Source organism: Perca fluviatilis, chromosome 11, assembly GCF_010015445.1.
Source record: "Perca fluviatilis chromosome 11, GENO_Pfluv_1.0, whole genome shotgun sequence".
In the NCBI taxonomy this organism is placed as follows: domain Eukaryota; kingdom Metazoa; phylum Chordata; class Actinopteri; order Perciformes; family Percidae; genus Perca; species Perca fluviatilis.
This window is the reverse complement of record NC_053122.1, coordinates 1,858,822-1,877,583: the sequence shown is the minus strand read 5'-3', so window position 1 is coordinate 1,877,583 and position 18,762 is coordinate 1,858,822. Positions and strand designations below refer to the sequence as shown.

Sequence of the window (18,762 nt, the reverse complement as noted above, 5' to 3'; positions counted from 1 at the left end):
AATGGCCCACAGGGTATGAAGAAGATTTAGTAGGTAAGTCAGTGTCCATTTATTTGTTGTCATGGTGTCTTGTGTTTGAACCATCATACAGTTGGTTTGTCGTTGATGTGGATTTGCTCCTCATGTGAATCCTCCAACAGTGTTACATTAGCAGCTGTAACCACAGGGACTCTGATAAAACTGGAATACTCAGAATCCATCTGATATGAAGCTGTGGTTTGAATACCACTTCCCTCCTCTTTGAAGAGTAGTCAGATATCTGTGTTCAGGTTTTTGTACAGCCTCTTCTACACTTTGTATCACTGTGTTTCTAGAGCACAGTAGTAGAGACCTGTGTCTGCCAGGGTTAGTCTATTAATGGTCAGTTCAGTTGAGTTTACTGATGTTTCGGATTCATATCGCTTATCTGGGATATATTCCATACTAGTACGGTCTCTTGCTCTTTTCCAGAGTATAAAATGAGGTGCCAGAAGGTCTGAATCATGTCTGTACCAGTAAAGCAAGACAATGTTGTCATTAGTCTCGTAGTTACATCTGAGTGTAACAGATTCTCCTTCTCTTTTACTGACTTTATCTCCTGCAGGAGAGATTTTGTTTCCAGCTATTATTCCTGAAAAAGTAGAGAACATGAAGCCATTAGACTAACATTGTTCATGAGGCTGAGAGGAGAAGACAGTGGAAAATATCAACTGTACATTGTTACTCTGGACAGAAACAGCTCAACTGTTCAGAGATTTGTGTTCTGAACTGCAGTTTATATAAATATTTAGAAAATACTAAAACCATGTTGTTTTTTGTATCTTACCAAAGAAAAGAGCAGCAAGAATAATCCACAGCCAATATTCCATCTCTACAACAAAGTTTAAATCCACAGGAGAAACTAGCTGATGTTCAACATTCAGTCTGAGAATTGTTCTCTTCACAGCAGCACTTATTATTGACTGAATGGTTGAACACAGTGCAGAAGTAGTGCACCGCCTACTTGATAATGTCGCCCTCTAGTGGAGTTACAATGTTCACTACAACAGTGTAGAAAAAAGTCTTCCAGCAGCTTGTCAGTGTGTCAGCTTGTGTTTTTGTACAGAGACTGTGGGTTTGCTGTAACTGTGGGCTTCACAGCACAGTAGTACAGAGCAGAGTCTGTCACTGCAGCAGAGGAGATCAGAAGAATTATTTTGGTTTTATCCTTACTCACTGAAACAGACAGTCCAGAGTTTGTTTCGTTTTGCGATCCCAAATGAAAGATGAGGAACTCTGGTGGGTTTCCTGGATATTGTCGATACCAGAAGAAATAATCATCATATTCAGCTTGTTTGGAGTATCTGTAGGACAGAGTAACAGAGCTGCCTTCTAAACTGTTCTTTTCTGTCTCAACTGCAGTGAGTTCTTCACAGCTGATACCTAAAGGAAGAGATAACTGTTATTTCATCTTGTAAACGACTCAATAAATGATTCACATTCAGATGTTATTGGAAACTTTTTCAGGCTGCATAATCTAATGTACCTATGAGGATGGAAAGAAATAGCAGAGAAAACAAACAATGCTGCAGTGACAGCATGTTGAATAAAGGTAATGTTGATGGTTTGTGAATTGAACTCTGTTGAATATATGTTCCTCTCTCTTCTGTAGTTCAGTAACAGCTCAGCTCCTCCCCGAGTCTCTCTGTCTCCTCGTAGCTTTGTATTTTCACTTCTCATTTACACATCTATGGTGAAGTGATTCTAGAGCGATTCGACTTGTCAATATTCCTCCTTTTACTAAATGAGAGATGATGAAACTCTGGTGGTTTTCCTGGATATTGTCGATACCAGAAGAAACAATCATCAACAGCAGATTGTTTGGAGTATCTGTAAGACAGAGTAACAGAGCTGTCTTCTAAACCGTTCTCTTCTTTCTCGACTAGAGTCAGTTCTTCACAGCTGACACCTAAAGGAAGACATCATTTCTCATTGCATTTTATAAAACTCATTGAATCAACAGATTAAGAAAATATTTAAATTAAAGTTTTCCTCAATGCAGAATTTAACAAACCTGTTAGAATAATGAGAAACATCAGATGAAGCACACAATGCTGCAGTGACAGCATGTTGAATAAAGTTAATGTTGATGGTTTGTGTCTCTGTTGAATATAGAAGTTCTTCTCTCTTCTGTAGTTCAGTAACAGCTTAGCTCCTCCCTGAATGTCTCAATCTCCTCTTAGATCTGTATCTTCACCTCTCTATTATGCTTCTTCTGGAAGACTGAATTAATCTCATCCAAAGACATGTAATCAGAGAATGAGGGGACCTAGGATTGAACCCTGTGGTAAGCCACAATAAATCAGCTTTATAGGGGCACTATGCAGTTTTGGCCATTTCTTGGCTGTTTTCTGGCTTTTTGCTCGCAGGTTTCTCTATAGAGCTCCCCCTACAGCTTCGGAATAGATATTTGTCAGCTCCTATGTTTACTTGTTTACTGACTACAGACCCGGTCAGTCTGCCGTTTCCTCTTTCTCTGTTCCTCCGACAATGCTTTCCTAGCTTTCTGCTTCTTTTTTTCTGGCTCAGCCATGACGATAGTGTGAAAAACTCCATCACTATCTTGTCCTTAAAGCTAGCCGGTTCCTGGATTTGTCCAGTGTGATACTTACTGTAGGATTCACGTAGGGTACAGATTTGATCATTGGCAAATTATCAAAGATGTTTTATCAATATTAATAAAGTTATGAATATGGCTATTAATAACTTTATCAAATCGACAAACCATCAAAACGGGGCACCACCCTGCTAGTCAGGGACCAATAATCAAACTGTGGAACAGTCTCATTTGTGTAAAAATCCTTTAAAAGGAATAAAAGGAAGGGGTGATTTTGAGCACGACCCGTTCGACCAGCAGTTATCACAACAAATACACAAATAATCACCAGCAACTGCTAATAATCGAATTTATTAACGTCACAATTATCAACAGCCAATCAATAATCCTTCAATAATAAAACGTATATACATTTTACAATATCACAACCAAACAAAGCAAAAACAAAGCAGCATGTCTTGTAGACACGTCTGTGTCTGTGTGTATGTGTATGTGTGTGTGTGTGTGTGTGCATGTGTGTGTGTGTGTGAGTGTGTGGGAAAAAGAGAGTAAGAAAAGAGGAGCGGAGGTTATCGAAATGTAACGCCAAACAAAACTCCAAAACCCCGGCAGGTCGCAAAACCATTTAGCCTCAAGAGGGCGGTAGTGGTGCTGGGTGCACGGAGAGGAAGAAGCCGAGGTGGGGTTTCGTAGGCAACGCGCACCTTTATACCATATGCTAAATCCCCTATAAGCTCTATACAAAACCCACGTGGTTCAATTAGCAGAGTTAGCTCGGGAGCTTCGTGGTTAGCTTATATGTCCGTGTGTGGGTTAGTAAAAGGAACAGAATAAAGGAGGAAAGGAAAAGAAACACTCTGATCTTAGTTATAGATAATGACCCAGTTCCCCTCAGCTCCTCAGGTCTGGGCTAACGTGTAGTTTAGGACAGACTGAGACTTTTGATTTACCGAGGGAAACGGCCAGTATAACCACTCTAGTGACTAACAGCTGATTCACCGCGATTATCTCGCGGACAGTAACTAAACTCCGTGAAAGGAGTGTTTTAGCAGATAGCATTTACGGTTTTAACCCAGCTACTTAACACAACATAAATCGACGGTATAATTGATCGATTATACATTCACAGAACAGATTAATAATCATATATGGACGAGTACATGATTAAATCAGATCACATTAATGGCAACAATGGTAGCGAACCCTTTGCTCATTAATAACAAAACAAAACACACTAGTTCTAGTATCTGCCCAGAACTGTGTAAGCCTCTTACTGTATGCGTGGTTTGTCAGTTAAAGCTCTTGCCAGAGTTTAATGATCTGTTTCGTCTGAAGCAGAGGGGACGAACGTAATCCAGGTCGACCAAACAAGAAACAGAACGCTGTCCTTTTCTTGAATACAGGCTGATTAAGCCCGCTGCAGATGAAGGAATACTCGGACAGTATTTCCTCGGATCCCCTTTGTATATCAGACCGATATAAATTTGTCCCAGTTCAACTCGACCAGCGAGGTGATGCTGGCTAGCTAGCTAGCTAGCTAGTCCGGACTAGAGTGCTTCCTGTAGTGAACTGAGTCACCGTGGAAAAAGCGAAGAAAACACAGTGCCGACAGCTTTTATCCTACCTCCGCCTCCTAGTGGCGGGGTGGTGCATTCAAAGACCCGACAGCCAATGGGAAAGCGCAACCTTCTCACAGGTGTGAAGCAGTTCTTTGTCTCACCACCAGTCTGCCGTGCCCTCCACGTGTTGAAGTTAGAATCTCCATCTTAGGGACTCTGCTTACAAATAGCAGCCTGTAGGAGTTTGGTGAACTGGCTTTGGGATTAACATGTAGGCCAAGATCCTTTGTCTCTGCAGTCAGCTCAGTCTGAGCCAAATCACTGTTTAACCAGCTTCTTGGTCCCCAACACTTACTGACGCTGAGGCCGAACCATATTATAACCAAGTTGCAAGGGTGATTTTTCCACTCACTGGCGCTAGGGGGAAGCGGACGACCACCATTCAACGCAAAAAAAGTCATATAACCATTCCAATGACTCTGAAACTGTTCAGTTATGTTGTACAATCCATTTATGTTATTTTCTTGAATAAGATACAACACGTCATTATCATCCTTACTGTTGAATAAAACGCTTTTCCTTTCATATTTAGTGCTTCATTTTCTGTTATTGTCATCTCTACAAATAATCTAGACTGTATCATTACATACTATACAACCTTTAACAGTGTGTGTCCATCTGGTGGATGTTGTGGAGTATTGTGTTGTCGTTGCTCCAAAGGTTTTTGTACAGAGTTTTGGTGTTTCCTGTCACTGTGGGCCTCACAGCACATTAGTACACAGCAGAGTCAGACAGCTGAAGCTTCTGGATCTTCAGAGGAACTGACTTATCCTTGATTGTTGCATCAATTCTCTCTTGCTCTTTAGAATTATCAGTTTTTACAGAGAAACGTTGCAGCATCATCTTTGGGTAATCATTTTCTCCTTGTTTGTACCAGAACAATGTAAGACTTGGATCAGTTGTCACAAATGTACAGCCAAGAGTAACTGTCTCTCCTTCAGTACTAATGACATATCTTGTTGGCTGGATCACTCTGTCTTCTCCTTTACACTCTGGGAAAGAAGAGAACATGCAGAGGAGGAGATGAATCAATGAAGATGATGATTAAAAGAGAACAATCAGTAGTTTAAATATTTACCTAGCCAGATAGTCAGAATCAGGATGTTTGTCACCAGTTCAGTAGAGGGGAGAAGAAAGACAAATACTGTGGATCTGGGCCTTCACATCATTGGTCCTTCCTCTTCATCATCTGTTGAGGATCTCTCAACGATTTGTGATTGTCTTAAAGTTTAACAGTGTGTGACTCCCTCTGGTGGATGTTGTGGAGTATTGTGTTGTCTTTGCTCCAAAGGTTTTTGTACAGAGTTTTGGTGTTTCCTGTCACTGTGGGCTTCACAGCACAGTAGTACACAGCAGAGTCAGACACCTTAGCTGAGGAGATCTGCAGGTCTACTTTGGTTTTATCCTCACTCACACTCACTGAAGCAGACAGTCCAGAGTTTGCAGCATTTTGCGTTCCCACGAGAAAGATGAGAAACTCCGGTGGCTTTCCTGGATATTGTCGATACCAGTAGAAATAATCAGTATATCCAGCTTGTTTGGAGTATCTGTAGGACAGAGTAACAGAGCTGCCTTCTAAACTGTTCTTTTCTGTCTCTACTGGAGTGAGTTCTTCACAGCTGTTACCTAGAGGAAGAGATAACTGTTAATAGGTGTAAAAGTTTAAAAAACTTATTCACATTCAGATACTCAGAAACTTTTTCATGCTGTATAACCTAACATACCTGTTAGAATGGAAAGAAACATCAGAGAAAACAAACAATGCTGCAGTGACAGCATGTTGAATAAAGGTAATGTTGATGGTTTGTGTATTGATCTCTGTTGAATATAGAAGTTCCTCTCTCTTCTATAGTTCAGTAACAGCTCAACTCCTCCCTGAGTCTCTCTGTAAAGTGATTCTAGACTACATGATGAAAAATATTGAAGTTTATCAGTGTGTGACTCCCTCTGGTGGATGTTGTGGAGTATTGTGTTGTCATTGCTCCAAAGGTTTTTGTACAGAGTTTTGGTGTTTCCTGTCAATGTGGGCTGAGTATTGTATTTAGATTAGATTCACCTTTATTGTCATTGTGCAGAGTACAATTACAAAGACAATGAAATGCATTTTGCGTCTATCCAGAAGTGCAAAATAGCAGAAAAGTGCCATGTGATATACAAAGTATAGACAACTGGTGCATAGACAGAACAAGAAATATATCGCAGTGTTATAAGAGCAGAATAAATATGGCTATGTAATATGAACAGTGTATGAACAGCATGTACGCATATGTGCAATGTAGTAGCAGTGACACTATAATAGTAGTATGAATAATATAGATATGCAGTGTATTAGCAGAATATATTATAAGAAAAACAGAATAAATATGGATATGCTGAATGCAACATATAGACAGATATGTACAGTATGTACAGCTATGTGCAGTGTGGTAACATTATAAGAGTAGTAAGAATAAGTATAAGTGCAGGATGAATAGTATGAAGAGCAGTAGAATATGGCTATGTATAGATGTAATTACAGTATGTACATTAGTAAATAAATAAATAGAACAGTATGGGTGGGGTAGGGTAGTGCAAATTGTGCTTAGTAGGCTTCAATTGTTACCGGGATAACCTGCAGTGTGTGACTCCCTCTGGTGGATGTTGTTAGAGTATTGTGTTGTCTTTGTTCCAAAGGTTTTTGTACAGAGTTTTGGTGTTTCCTGTCACTGTGGGCCTCAGAGCACAGTAGTACACAGCAGAGTCAGACAGCTGAAGCTTCTGGATCTTCAGAGGAACTGATCTTAACTTGGAATTGTGTGTAGATGAAAATCTATCCTTGAACTTGTCTGCTATGTTCCCTTCATCCCCTTGAATGCGCATCAGAATGAATTTGGGGCTGTTGTTTCCATCCTGTTTGTACCAGAAGAGATAATCATTAGTTGAACTGCTGTTATATTGACAGCCAAGTGTTACTGCCTCTCCTTCAGTAGCAGTCACATCTCCTTCTGGTTGCAGCACGTTGTCTTTTTGTGCTCTGCATTCTGTAAAACAGCAACAAACAGAATCAGTGTGCTGTTAAAGAATCATATCAATGATACCAAGGTTCCAAGGTTCATACCAAGGCTCATAGCAGCCAGCAACACTGAGATGAACAGAGGCTTCATATCTGCAGTGTGGAGTAACTCTGAGCTACAGCAAGTATAAAGAAGGCTGTGATCTCTCTGTTTAGTCTCCATCAACACTAAGGTGGTGGATTAGAAGGAGGAACCTGATCACAGCCCTGGGTTATTCCCCCCTACTGGCAACTTTACACCTAACACATGTTGTGCCTCTCTCCTTTTCTTACTTTACAATTCCTTAGCTTTGTGCTTCGAGGGGCGGCCTCTAGATCACCCAGTAAGAGTGTTCGCCCCATGTTGGCTGAGTCCTGCAGCGGCTCGGGTTGAATCTGACCTGTTGCCCTTTGCTGCGTGTCATCCCCCATCTCTCTCCCCCTTTCATGTCTATCCACTCTCACTTGAAATAAAGGGGAAAAGCCCCAAAAAAAAATCTTTAAAAAAAGTTTTGTTTTGAGGCCTAAACTAGTAGTAAATTAGAAGAAATAATTAACTCTGACTCTGCACTCTAAGACTTTTATAATGTTTTATGTCTAAATTACATAAAAAGATAAATGTAAAAGAAGAACAAAAACAGTGATATTGTGTCAGTCTGTCACAAATGGGTCCTAGAGTTCTAGGGTTAGTAGTCAAGTTAGTCACTTACTTTATGGATAAATATAAATAAATAATAATGTAAATGCTAGCCTGGATGCCAGCCGAATTTAGCCCCGCCCACAAAATTCGAGCTCGGGAAGTTCCGTCTGGAGTTGTTCCGTTGAGAAGCAATTATTGCCCGAACAGGATCTGTTCGGACCAATCAGATTGTCGGACAGATGATCAACCGTAACAGAATCAACCACGTCACCAAAGAACGCTTGTGTTGAATTTGTTGAGATGTGTAGATTCCTCCATCGCGTCTGTTACAGAAGATATCGACAGCACATTCATTTTAAAATCCTCAACGGAGGAGCCTCAACAACTGCCCGAAAGCATGGTAGCGTTATATGGTGGAGAGAGATAGAGAGAGACTGAAGAGAGATAGCGTTATATGGTGGAGAGAGATAGAGAGAGACTGAAGAGAGATAGCGTTATATGGTGGAGAGAGATAGAGAGAGACTGAAGAGAGAGAGCGTTATATGGTGGAGAGAGATAGAGAGAGACTGAAGAGAGAGAGAGCGTTATATGGTGGAGAGAGATAGAGAGAGACTGAAGAGAGAGAGCGTTATATGGTGGAGAGAGATAGAGAGGGACTGAAGAGAGGGAGCGCCCAGCGGCGCTAGAACAAAGCCGTGAATCAGAGAAATAAAACGTGTTTTTGCTGATTCATCTCTTGAAACGCAACTGTAGCGAGCATGTCACTATCACTAATGTTATCCACATTTATATTTACACGCAACAAATGATATATCCAGCTTCAAAAAGGTCTAAAAGTCGGAAGTTAGAACCAATGCATTGTGCAAAGAGTGGTTGCTATGGAGACGATACACAGTGTTGAGTTCTGTTGACAGTTGAGTTGAGTTCTGTTGCTCTGATTGGTTGTAGGTCTATCCAATGAATGCATAGGCATTGTTTTTCCTGGTTTGGTTGGAACACGCCCCATAATCACAGCCCAACGGAGCGGTTTCAGACTCACATTCTGACTAGAATCCGAGTAGGACCACGTCAGGCTATGTAAATGCATGTGTGAAAGAGAAAATAAATGTTTGAATAAACATACCTTTATCTCAGGTTCAAAACACACCAACTGGATCACATAGAGTCGGAAATCTTTTTCTTTTTTTAAATGAAGGGAGTAACTTTACGTTACCCAGCGATTTTGCTGCTATAACGTCAGCAGATTGCAACGTGTAGCCCTTTACTTTATAAGTCGATTGGTCATCTCATTTTGGGTGAACATCAACTTATGAATTAAGGAGGGAACCCAAGGAAGCCACAACAATAGACGTTAATGGCCAACATAGCTCCTCTGTTAATGAAATGATTGAGCCATGACGTACTTCGTGACGCTACTATTAAAGATGCAGTAGGTAAGTCTTATAAAACTAACTTTCTGTCATATTTGCTGAAACTGACCCTATGTTCCTGTAGAACTACATGAATTATGTAAAAAAGAAAAAAAAAAGACAGCTCCTCTGGCACCTCCTACAGCCTGTAGTGCGATTGGCAAAATTCCACCGCTCCCGGTCGATTTTCTCCAATCAGGGCCACAGGGGTGGTCTATCTGCCTGTCAATCACTGCTCAGGCACGTACACGCATATATAGCGTTCTCCCCTCCCCCCTCCCCGCGCACGAGCTGCAGAAAGATTTTCCAAAACTCCGTGAATAATGGAGTGGCTTTTCGGAGGTGGCGTGAGCTGTGGGATTTTAAAGATCTGAAGAACGATGCAGATGTAGCCACATTTCCTCTCAACAGGTAACATAATTACCATGAATGATTTATCTTTCACTTGGTTATTAGTAGTCAAAAGTCCACAAAGCTACGTTGTTGAGGATAATGGTAACGTTTGCACAGTGGTCGGTCTGATATGATGCTGAAATGGCTAACGGTAGCCTGCTAGTTAGCATCGTTTTACTGTTGGTGAGTAAAGTTAACGTTGTGTTAGTGTTTAGTTACTGAACATGTTGTCTGACATGCCGGCAGTTCTGTCAAACTCCGTTGTGTGGGAGGGGCTTAGGAGACGGTTTGGGCTTCAGCAGAAAGGGGGGAGGGACTGAGAAGTTGTCGATGTTCAAATGTGTTGGCAAAGTCTTGGCTCTTCACAATCTTACCTACAGCAGCTTTAAATTAAGTTTGAAGTTGTTGCATATCAATTTTGAATGTTTGACCAGCATGTTTTTCATTTTGCAATCCATTTTTTGTTAGCCGCCACATAGTTTTTATATGCAAACAGAATTATCTTCATTTCCAACTGGCACTCAGTCACATAACTTCACTTCTTCATGATTCTCTGTGATCTGTCAGGTTGGGATATAGTGGATCTGGGCAATGATGCATTCATGACGTATCGCATTGCTGGGAATTAATAACATTAGTTGATTCAAGAATAGACGGAAATTTATTTATTTGTCGAACACCTTTTAAAATAATATACTTTTTCCTCTTTCAGTTTGGGGAAAGGTATCAAGTCTTTAAAGTCAAAAGGCTCAAGTCCAAGTAAAGTCATGAGTCATTGGTGTTGAAGTCCAAGTGGAGTTGCAAGTCTTTTCTTCTCGAGTAGGGTCTAAAGTCATCAAATTTGTGACTCAAGCCTGCACCTCTGGTTAAAGGACTCTAAACATTTACATCACATTTAGCATATTTAAATTATTGTCATGAGTCTCAAAGATTGTATTGGAGAAGACAACAGGATGTCTGTTAAGTAACACTTATCAACAATGAAAAATAAAAACTGTAGAGAAAAATAACTTTCTTGTGAAGTTCTTCTGTCTAAACAAGAGTTAAGATTCACAACAACAATGAACTGGATTACATCTTTTTCATGAAGTTGTAAGCACGAATAATCAGTGTAAACAATGAAATATTGCATTTATTCATTGATTTATGTTGTCAGTGTCCACTTTATGGCACTGTTGTTCAATAAAAGGAGGAGCTGAAGTGTGTATATGTTCAGTGAGGAGCTGTCAGGTTTTTGTACAGAGACTGTGGGTTTGCTGTCACTGTGGGCCTCACAGCACAGTAGTACACAGCAGAGTCTGTCACTGCAGCAGAGGAGATCTGAAGAATAATTTTGGTTTTATCCTCACTTACAGAAGCAGACAGTCCAGACTTTGTTTCATCTTGCGTTGCAGAGTGAAAGATGAGAAAATCTGGTGGTTTTCCTGGATATTTTCGATACCAGAAGAAATAATCATCATATTTAGCTTGTCTGGAATATCTATAGAACAGAGTAACAGAGCTGCCTTCCAAACTGTTCTTTTGTGTCTCGACTGGAGTGAGTTCTTCACAGCTGATGCCTAAAGGAAGATATAACTCTGTTATTTCATGTAGAAACAGACTCAATTGATGATTCACATTTAGATGTTATTGGAATAAACTTTTTCAAGCCGCATAATCTAACCTACCTGTGATGATGGAGAGAAACATCAGAGAAAATACACAATGCTGCTGTGACAGCATGTTGAATGAAGGTAATGTTGATGGTTTGTGTATTGATCTCTGTTCTTCTATAGTTCAGTAACAGCTCTGCTCCTCCCTGAGTCTCTCCTTAAAGTGATTCTACATCATGAAAAATATTGAAGTCTAACAGTATGTGACTCCCTCTGGCGGATATTGTGAGGTATTATTTTGTCTCTGCTCCAAAAGATTTCGTGCAAAGTTTTGGTGTTTCCTGTCACTGTGGGCCTCAGAGCACAGTAGTACACAGCATAGTCAGACAGCTGAAGCTTCTGGATCTTCAGAGGAACTGACTTATCCTTGATTGTTGCATCAACTCTCTCTTGCGCTTTAGAATTATCAGTTTTTACACGTTGCAGCAGCATCTTTGGGTAATCATTGACTTCTTGTTTGTACCAGAACAAATTGGGAAATGTGTCACTGGTCTCAAATGTACAGTCAAGAGTAACTGTCTCTCCGTCAGTAGTAATGACATCTGCTGATGGCTGGATCACTCTGTCTTCTCCTTTATACTCTGGGGAAGAAGAGAACATGCAGAGCAGGAAATTGATCAATAAGGATGATTGATTAAATGAGAACAATCAGTATTTTAAATAGTTACCTAGCCAGAGAGTCAGAATCAGAATGTTAGTCAGCCAGTGTTTCATGTCTGCAGTGAGAGGGGAGGAGAGAGAGGAAGAGCATTGATATTCTGATGGATCTGGGCCTTCACATCATTGGTCCTTCCTCTTTATCATCTGTTGAAGATATCTCAACAATTTGTCATTGTCTTGAGGTTTAACAGTGTGTGACTCCCTCTAGTGGGTGTTGTGGAGTATTGTGTTGTCTTTACTACTTTGGTGTTTCCTGTCACTGTGGGCTGCAGAGCACAGTAGTACACAGCAGAGTCAGACACTTCAGCAGAAGAGATCTGAAGATCTATTTTGGTTTTACCCTCACTCACTGAAGCAGACAGTCTAGAGGTTGCAGCATTTTGCGTTCCAAATTGAGAGAAATTCTGGTGGTTTTCCTGGATATTGTCAATACCAGAAAGAATTATCAGCACCAGTTGCTTGTTTGGAGTATCTGTAGGACAGGGTAACAGAGCTGCCTTCTAAACTGTTCTCTTCTTTCTCTACTGGAGTGAGTTCTTCACAGCTGATACCTAAAGGAAGAGATAACTCTGTTATTTCCTGTTGTATGAGGCTCAATCAATGATCATTCCAATTTAGATGTTATTGGTATCAAACTTGTTCATGCTGCATAATCTAACATACCTGTTAGAATGGAAAGACACAGCACAGAAAACACACAATGCTGCAGTTACATCATGTTGAATAAAGGTAATGTTGATGGTTTGTGTATTGAACTCTGTTGAATATAGAAGTTCCTCTCTCTTCTATAGTTCAGTAACAGCTCAGCTCCTCCCTGAGTCTCTCTGTCTCCTCGTAGCTCTATATTTTTGCTTCTCCTTGTTACTCTTCTTTCAAACAAACCTACATCATGAAAAAGTTTAACAGTATGTGACTCCCTCTGGTGGACGTTGTGGAGTATTGTGTTGTCTTTGCTCCAAAGGTTTTTGTACAGAGTTTTGGTGTTTCCTGTCACTGTGGGCTGCAGAGCACAGTAGTATACAGCAGAGTCAGACACCTTAGCTGAGGGGATGTTCATTTGAATTTGTTTGTCCTCCACTTTAATCTTCAGTCCAGGAATTATATTATTGTTGTTTACTTCTGCTCCTGATGCAGTGTTTGAGATGATGAACTCTGGTGGTTTTCCTGGATATTGTCGGTACCAGAAGAAATAATTACCAGATGAATATCTGTAGGAGAGAGTAACAGAGCTGCCTTCTAAACTGTTCTTTTCTTTCTCAGCTGGAGTGAGTTCTTCAGAGCTGATACCTAAAGGAAGAGATAACTCTGTTATTTCATGTTGTAAAAGACTATTTAAATGATTCACATTCACATGTTATTAGAATAAAATGTGTTCCTCCTGCATAATCTAACATACCTGTTAGAATAGAGAGAAACATCAGAGAAAACACACAATGCTGCAGTGACAGCATGTTGAATAAAGGTAATGTTGATGGTTTGTGTATTGATCTCTGTTGAATATAAAAGTTCCTCTCTCTTCTATAGTTCAGCAACAGCTCAGCTCCTCCCTGAGTCTCTCTGTAAAGTGATTCTAGACTACATCATATTGAAGTTTAACACTGTGTAACTCCCTCTGGTGGATGTTGTGGAGTATTGAGTTGTCTTTGCTCCAAAGGTTTTTGTACAGAGTTTTGGGGCCCTATCTTGCACTCAACTCAATTGCCTTTGTACACCGACACATGTATTATTCCTATTTTGCAACCCAGGCATAGCGGACTTTTCCCTCCACAGACGCTCGTCGGTAAATTAAGGAATGTATTATGAGGCATGTTCCGGCGCAAATGTTCCCTGGTGCTATTTTGCAGTTTCAGAAAACAATTCCACCACAGACCAGGAAAAACCTGATCTAAAGTCAGTGGCACTAGTCTAAAGTCAGTGGTGCGTTATTCAGATGCTATTTTAGGGGTGCATGTTTGGCCATAATGTAGCTTGTTCACAACGCGCATACACTTTGCTTCTCTACTTTATCTACACGGACGCAGCAGTTCCCATTTTTGCAAACCATACATAATTACAAAGAAAAATATTACTGAAAATGCATTTCAGGTGTTTGGATAGATCAGGAGGCACTTTACAGTACAGTCCTCAAAAAGTCCCAGCATTCTTTGTGGCTTGTTGTGTTTTACACATTTCCATGAATCATGGATGTGTTGATGACTGTCACGACCTGGCTCAAAGGTATGACAAAAAAGGGGGAGACACACATGTATTTCCAGTCAAATCAAAAATATTTAAAATAACCAAGATAAACATAAATTCAGTAAATCAGTAATGTGTGTAATGTATGGATGTCCGTAAATGTATCAAAGCTACAACGCAAAATAACTAAACCAAAATCCAAACAAACCAAACAACCTGGAGGAGGGAGAGAGAATGACTGGCCAAGCACTGCTACTTATAGACAGGTGAGCAATCAGTTGCTCCAGGTGTCAATCATCAGTCCTCATTAGCCAATCCCCAGAGCCCAGCAACCAAAGGGACTTAATAGGCCTAGGAGCCATCACATGACATAAATTAGGAAATATTAGAGGACTTAAGGAGACGTGATGTTGAACTATGGCGGGATTGGACACTCCGGAACAATCTGGTCCGGGAGTGGCAATGCGCAAGGCACTCCTGGTGGAGCGCGTGGACGGAGATGGAGTGGGGGGAGGAGGAAGGGGCACAACAGGAGCAGGTGGTGCGTTTGGAGGCCCACGCTCCACGGCTGTAGCAATCCTCTCCAGACTTGAGGAGATGCGCCCGAGAGAGCGCAGCAACATCGCCACCCGGTCAAGACGGGCATTTATTACTTTGCCGCATCTCGGACAGCTCCCGCTGGCGTGCGGCAGGCAAATCTGCCGTCATAATAGCAATCTGCCATGGAACAAGCGCGCCTGCTCTTAAAGGGAATGTGAGATGGCGCTCTGATTGTTTTTTTGCACGTTACGCCCAAACCATACCTAGCTACTTCAGATCCACCCATTTTAGATTTGCGTCATTTATCCCACCGGTATAATAGCAACAGCGCCCGAGATCCGCCCACAAAGCTATTTGTGTTTCACATTTGATATTTGCGTTTCAGATCGCTTAAATAGGGCCCCTTGGTGTTTCCTGTCACTATGGGCCTCAGAGCACACTAGTACACAGCAGAGTCAGACACCTTAGCTGAGATGATCTCCAGTTTAACATGGTTCTTTAACTTGTCAATGTGAGCTGAGAAATCAGAAGCAGTTGGATGAATTGGTCCTTCCTCTGTGATGTAAGTAAAAAAGTAAGTAAAATTTATTTATAGAGCGCATTTCACAGATATAAATCACAAAGCGCTTTACAAGGTACATACACATATAAGTGGGAAGAAAATACAGCATGACATGAGGAGAGACGAGGAGAAAAAGGCAACTCCCAGACTATGCCCCTGAATAGGGGTACAGTGTGGGAACAGGAAAAAAACACCTCAGCACATAAGCACACAAGCAATACATTTGCACTGCTGCACACCACATAACAGTACATTTGCACCTCACATAACAAACATAACAATATAACATGACACGCAGTGGGGGTGGGATGATGGGTGCATCGGGATAGGGGTCATGGAGTAGAGGTAGTCCAGGACAGGCAAACAGACATCTGGTCCTGCAGCCAAACAAAGGCGCTGGCCCCAGACCTGCCCGCCTGACTGGGGGAAGAAGCGGTGAAGGCGCTGGATAGGGGGCTGGGGTGTGGTTGCAAATCTGTATGTATGTCAAAGTTTGTGTATGTGTAGGCCTGTTAAGTCAAGCTACGTCTGGCCCCCGTAATCTGGTTTACTCAGTCCGCACGATTGTCATTGCGATACACAGCCGGTTGCCATGGAGTCAGCCCTGAAACAGGACCCAGTACGAGTCAACAATCAACAGGTGTCTGTGGGAGTCGGGTGGGGAAATGAAGAGTGTGCCTCGCTGTAGTGCTCCAGGGGGAGTGAGAACTTCCACACGGCCTTGGCCAAGGCCAGCGCTGGTTCAGGAGCCGAAAAGATAAGGTTGGAATTTGTTTTGTCTTGGGTCTAGGAAGCCGGCAGTTAGTCACTCCCGACTTCTCTGAAATGTCCCCTCTGGTCTCCGTAACGATCAAATTTCCTTGCCAAAACCGTGAGTTTCCCCAAGATGTTGTCCAGCTTGTCCAGAGCTGACTGTCTCTCCAAGATGGTATCCAATTTTGGGCCCATGATAATCACAGTATCCAATTTGTGGCTCATGGAGTTCAGAGTCACAATTTGAGTTCCGACAGCTCTGCCCACAGCTTCAACCATGACGGCCAGCCTGGTAATTTGCTCTGTTCCCGTCTTCACTTTAATTTCTCGATAAACCAGGGCAATGCCTGAGCCAATCAGCAAAAGACCTGTTATCATGGTTCCGAATAGGTAGATATCTTCAATGTCCTCCACGGAAAGAACCGCCAGACACACGACCCGCAACCTCTCCCACGCGTCCATCGTGTAGCCGGCTGCGAACGTCCCGGCAGGGCAGTCAGGTTCCCCCGAACCTGAGCTTCTCGTCGAGAATATGGTGTCAATTGCGCCGAGAGACCAGTTAATCAAATCCATAATTCGTAGTTTAGGAGCAGTGCAGAGAGAGAGACTCTAAAAGTACAAGAAACAGCAGACAGCACGAGACAAGATAGCAAGCAGGGTAGGCCTGGGAGGGAGAGGGAGAAAAGCGACCGCCTTCGTTGAGAGCAGAAAGAATAATAATACAGTGCGTGTAGAGCAGGAACTCTGGTCTGGATCTCTGGTATTGTCAGTACCATTGGATATTGTTGATATTACCCTCATATGTACAGGTCAGGTTGATGTTTCTGTCCTCTGCAACATGTTCTTCAGTACTTTCTGGCTTTATGCCGTACATGGAACCCAGTGCTGCAAACTGAGTATTATTCACATCAGTTATCATTAACTTACACAGATAAACCTCTAGTTATGAAATATTTGGCTAATACAGCAGGTTATATGATACGTTGATCTCTGTTCTAACACTCACCTATAAAGGGAGAGAAAAGTAAAAACAGGTAAAGCAACATGTCTTTGGAGTTGTTAAAGCCAAACAGACAGCAGATGAGCAATGTTCTTCCACTGCAGTAGAATGAAAAACTAAACAGCCTCTCTGATGTGCAGCCCTTCTTCTCAACATCAAGCTGATTGTGCTTTTAGTTCCTCAAACATTTCTGCTCTGGAGATGGAAATAATCTCATTGGTTGAGTGAAATGCCAGTGGGCGGGGCCAGAGAATAACCTTTTGCTGAAAGTTAAAAAGATGAAACAGCAGTGGAGAGAAAGAAGACTTTGGTGGACACTGCATGAAAAGTGGGATTTCCGTCCCCGTAAATGCCTGTAAACGCCCGGAAATCCCCCTAATTTTCGGCAGTTATCGACAATTTACAGGCTGCAAACGTCACGTTCGTCTGTGCCACATATTGTCGCAAACGAACCATGACGTATGTGGAGAGCCCCCGCGGAGGTGTTAACCCTTGTGTAGTCCTTCGGGTCACTGGGACCCGAAGGACCACACAAGGGTTAATGGATCTAATTAGAATATGAATAGGCGCCTGGCCAGAGAACGTCTGGCCTGGCTGGAATTTCCTCACTCAGGATTGGATGAAACCACTACTTTTAAACAAGAAAAATCTCTCGTGATTGGTTGGCAAGTCTGTCACGGGTTAGGTTATTGGTCAACCTGGGCCATTATTATTATTATAATAAAATTTTATATATATATATATATAAAAGACAGTCACTGTACGATCAAGAGTTAATAAACAGTACAGACTAGCTCGCCGTTTCATTAATAATCATATACTTACGTTGTCTTCTTCTTTTCTGTGAGCGCATCTTTGGAGCCCCGGAGGTGACATGGAGGAGAGAAAAAAAAACGCTCCAAACGTCTTGAACAAATCCTGTGTGTTTCCAAGTGAAGTTTGACAGAGTGTTCACACAACTCTTTTACCAGCTGGCCTGAAATATTCCAATATTTTGGAAGTTTTTGCTCTAACTCTCGGACTCATCTCCCGCAATCTCCCGCCGCTATTTTCAAATGGAAGCAGTGAAGGCGGGGGTAGGAGGCGGGGCAGAGTGATAGAGAAAGACAAAGAGGAGCACATTAACCAGCAGGGCGCGAACAGCGCACACACTGGTGTGGAGGTGAATTACAGTGAGATTTAATGGAATACTGGGAAAGCTTAATAACAATAGGACAATTGTAGCCTGGGTAAACCCTGACGACCTTCCGGCAAATTTGAGATTTGCTCTGCAGGTCAGTCTGGTGAAGAGCCCATTCAAACCCATTTCCAATGTCCTCAAAATTGAGGCACCAATCACAACCGCTGAGGCGGGCTTAACACCAATCACAACCTTTGAGGCGGGCTTTACGCGACGAGGATAGTGCAGCGACGGTGTGCAGCTTTTTGTTTACATTTAACATGACGGCTACCGAAGCCCTGCTTCACCATGAACAGGGACCGGCAGGTGAGTCTGACATATGCCGATTTTATACCGGTCAATGCTATAATTAACTGACAACAGAAGTTATACGAGTTACAGTTCTCAAGGACGCACGCACACATGGACAGAGACACAGTCTCTTTTTCCTTTCTTTCAACTTCTCCGCCGTGTGTGGCGTGTACCCGCTCGCGGTGTGAAGCGCGTGTCCGCGCTATTCTTGCACATGTAGCGAGCCTCGTGATTTAACCTGCAACATATCAGCTGTTTGGAAATTCTTCAGCGTGTGGT

General features: G+C 42.0%; 1 gene segment (V, D, J or C); it reads right to left on the bottom strand.

Moving 5' to 3' along the window:
- Positions 1–6,909: 6,909 nt before the first annotated feature.
- Positions 6,910–7,399, bottom strand: LOC120567891 (the record flags this gene model as incomplete). The annotated part of the segment is given in 2 exon segments: positions 6,910–7,214; positions 7,292–7,399. Coding segments are annotated over 2 exon segments (351 nt in total), but the record flags the coding sequence as incomplete, so codon positions are not given.
- Between the last annotated feature and the right edge of the window lie 11,363 nt (positions 7,400–18,762).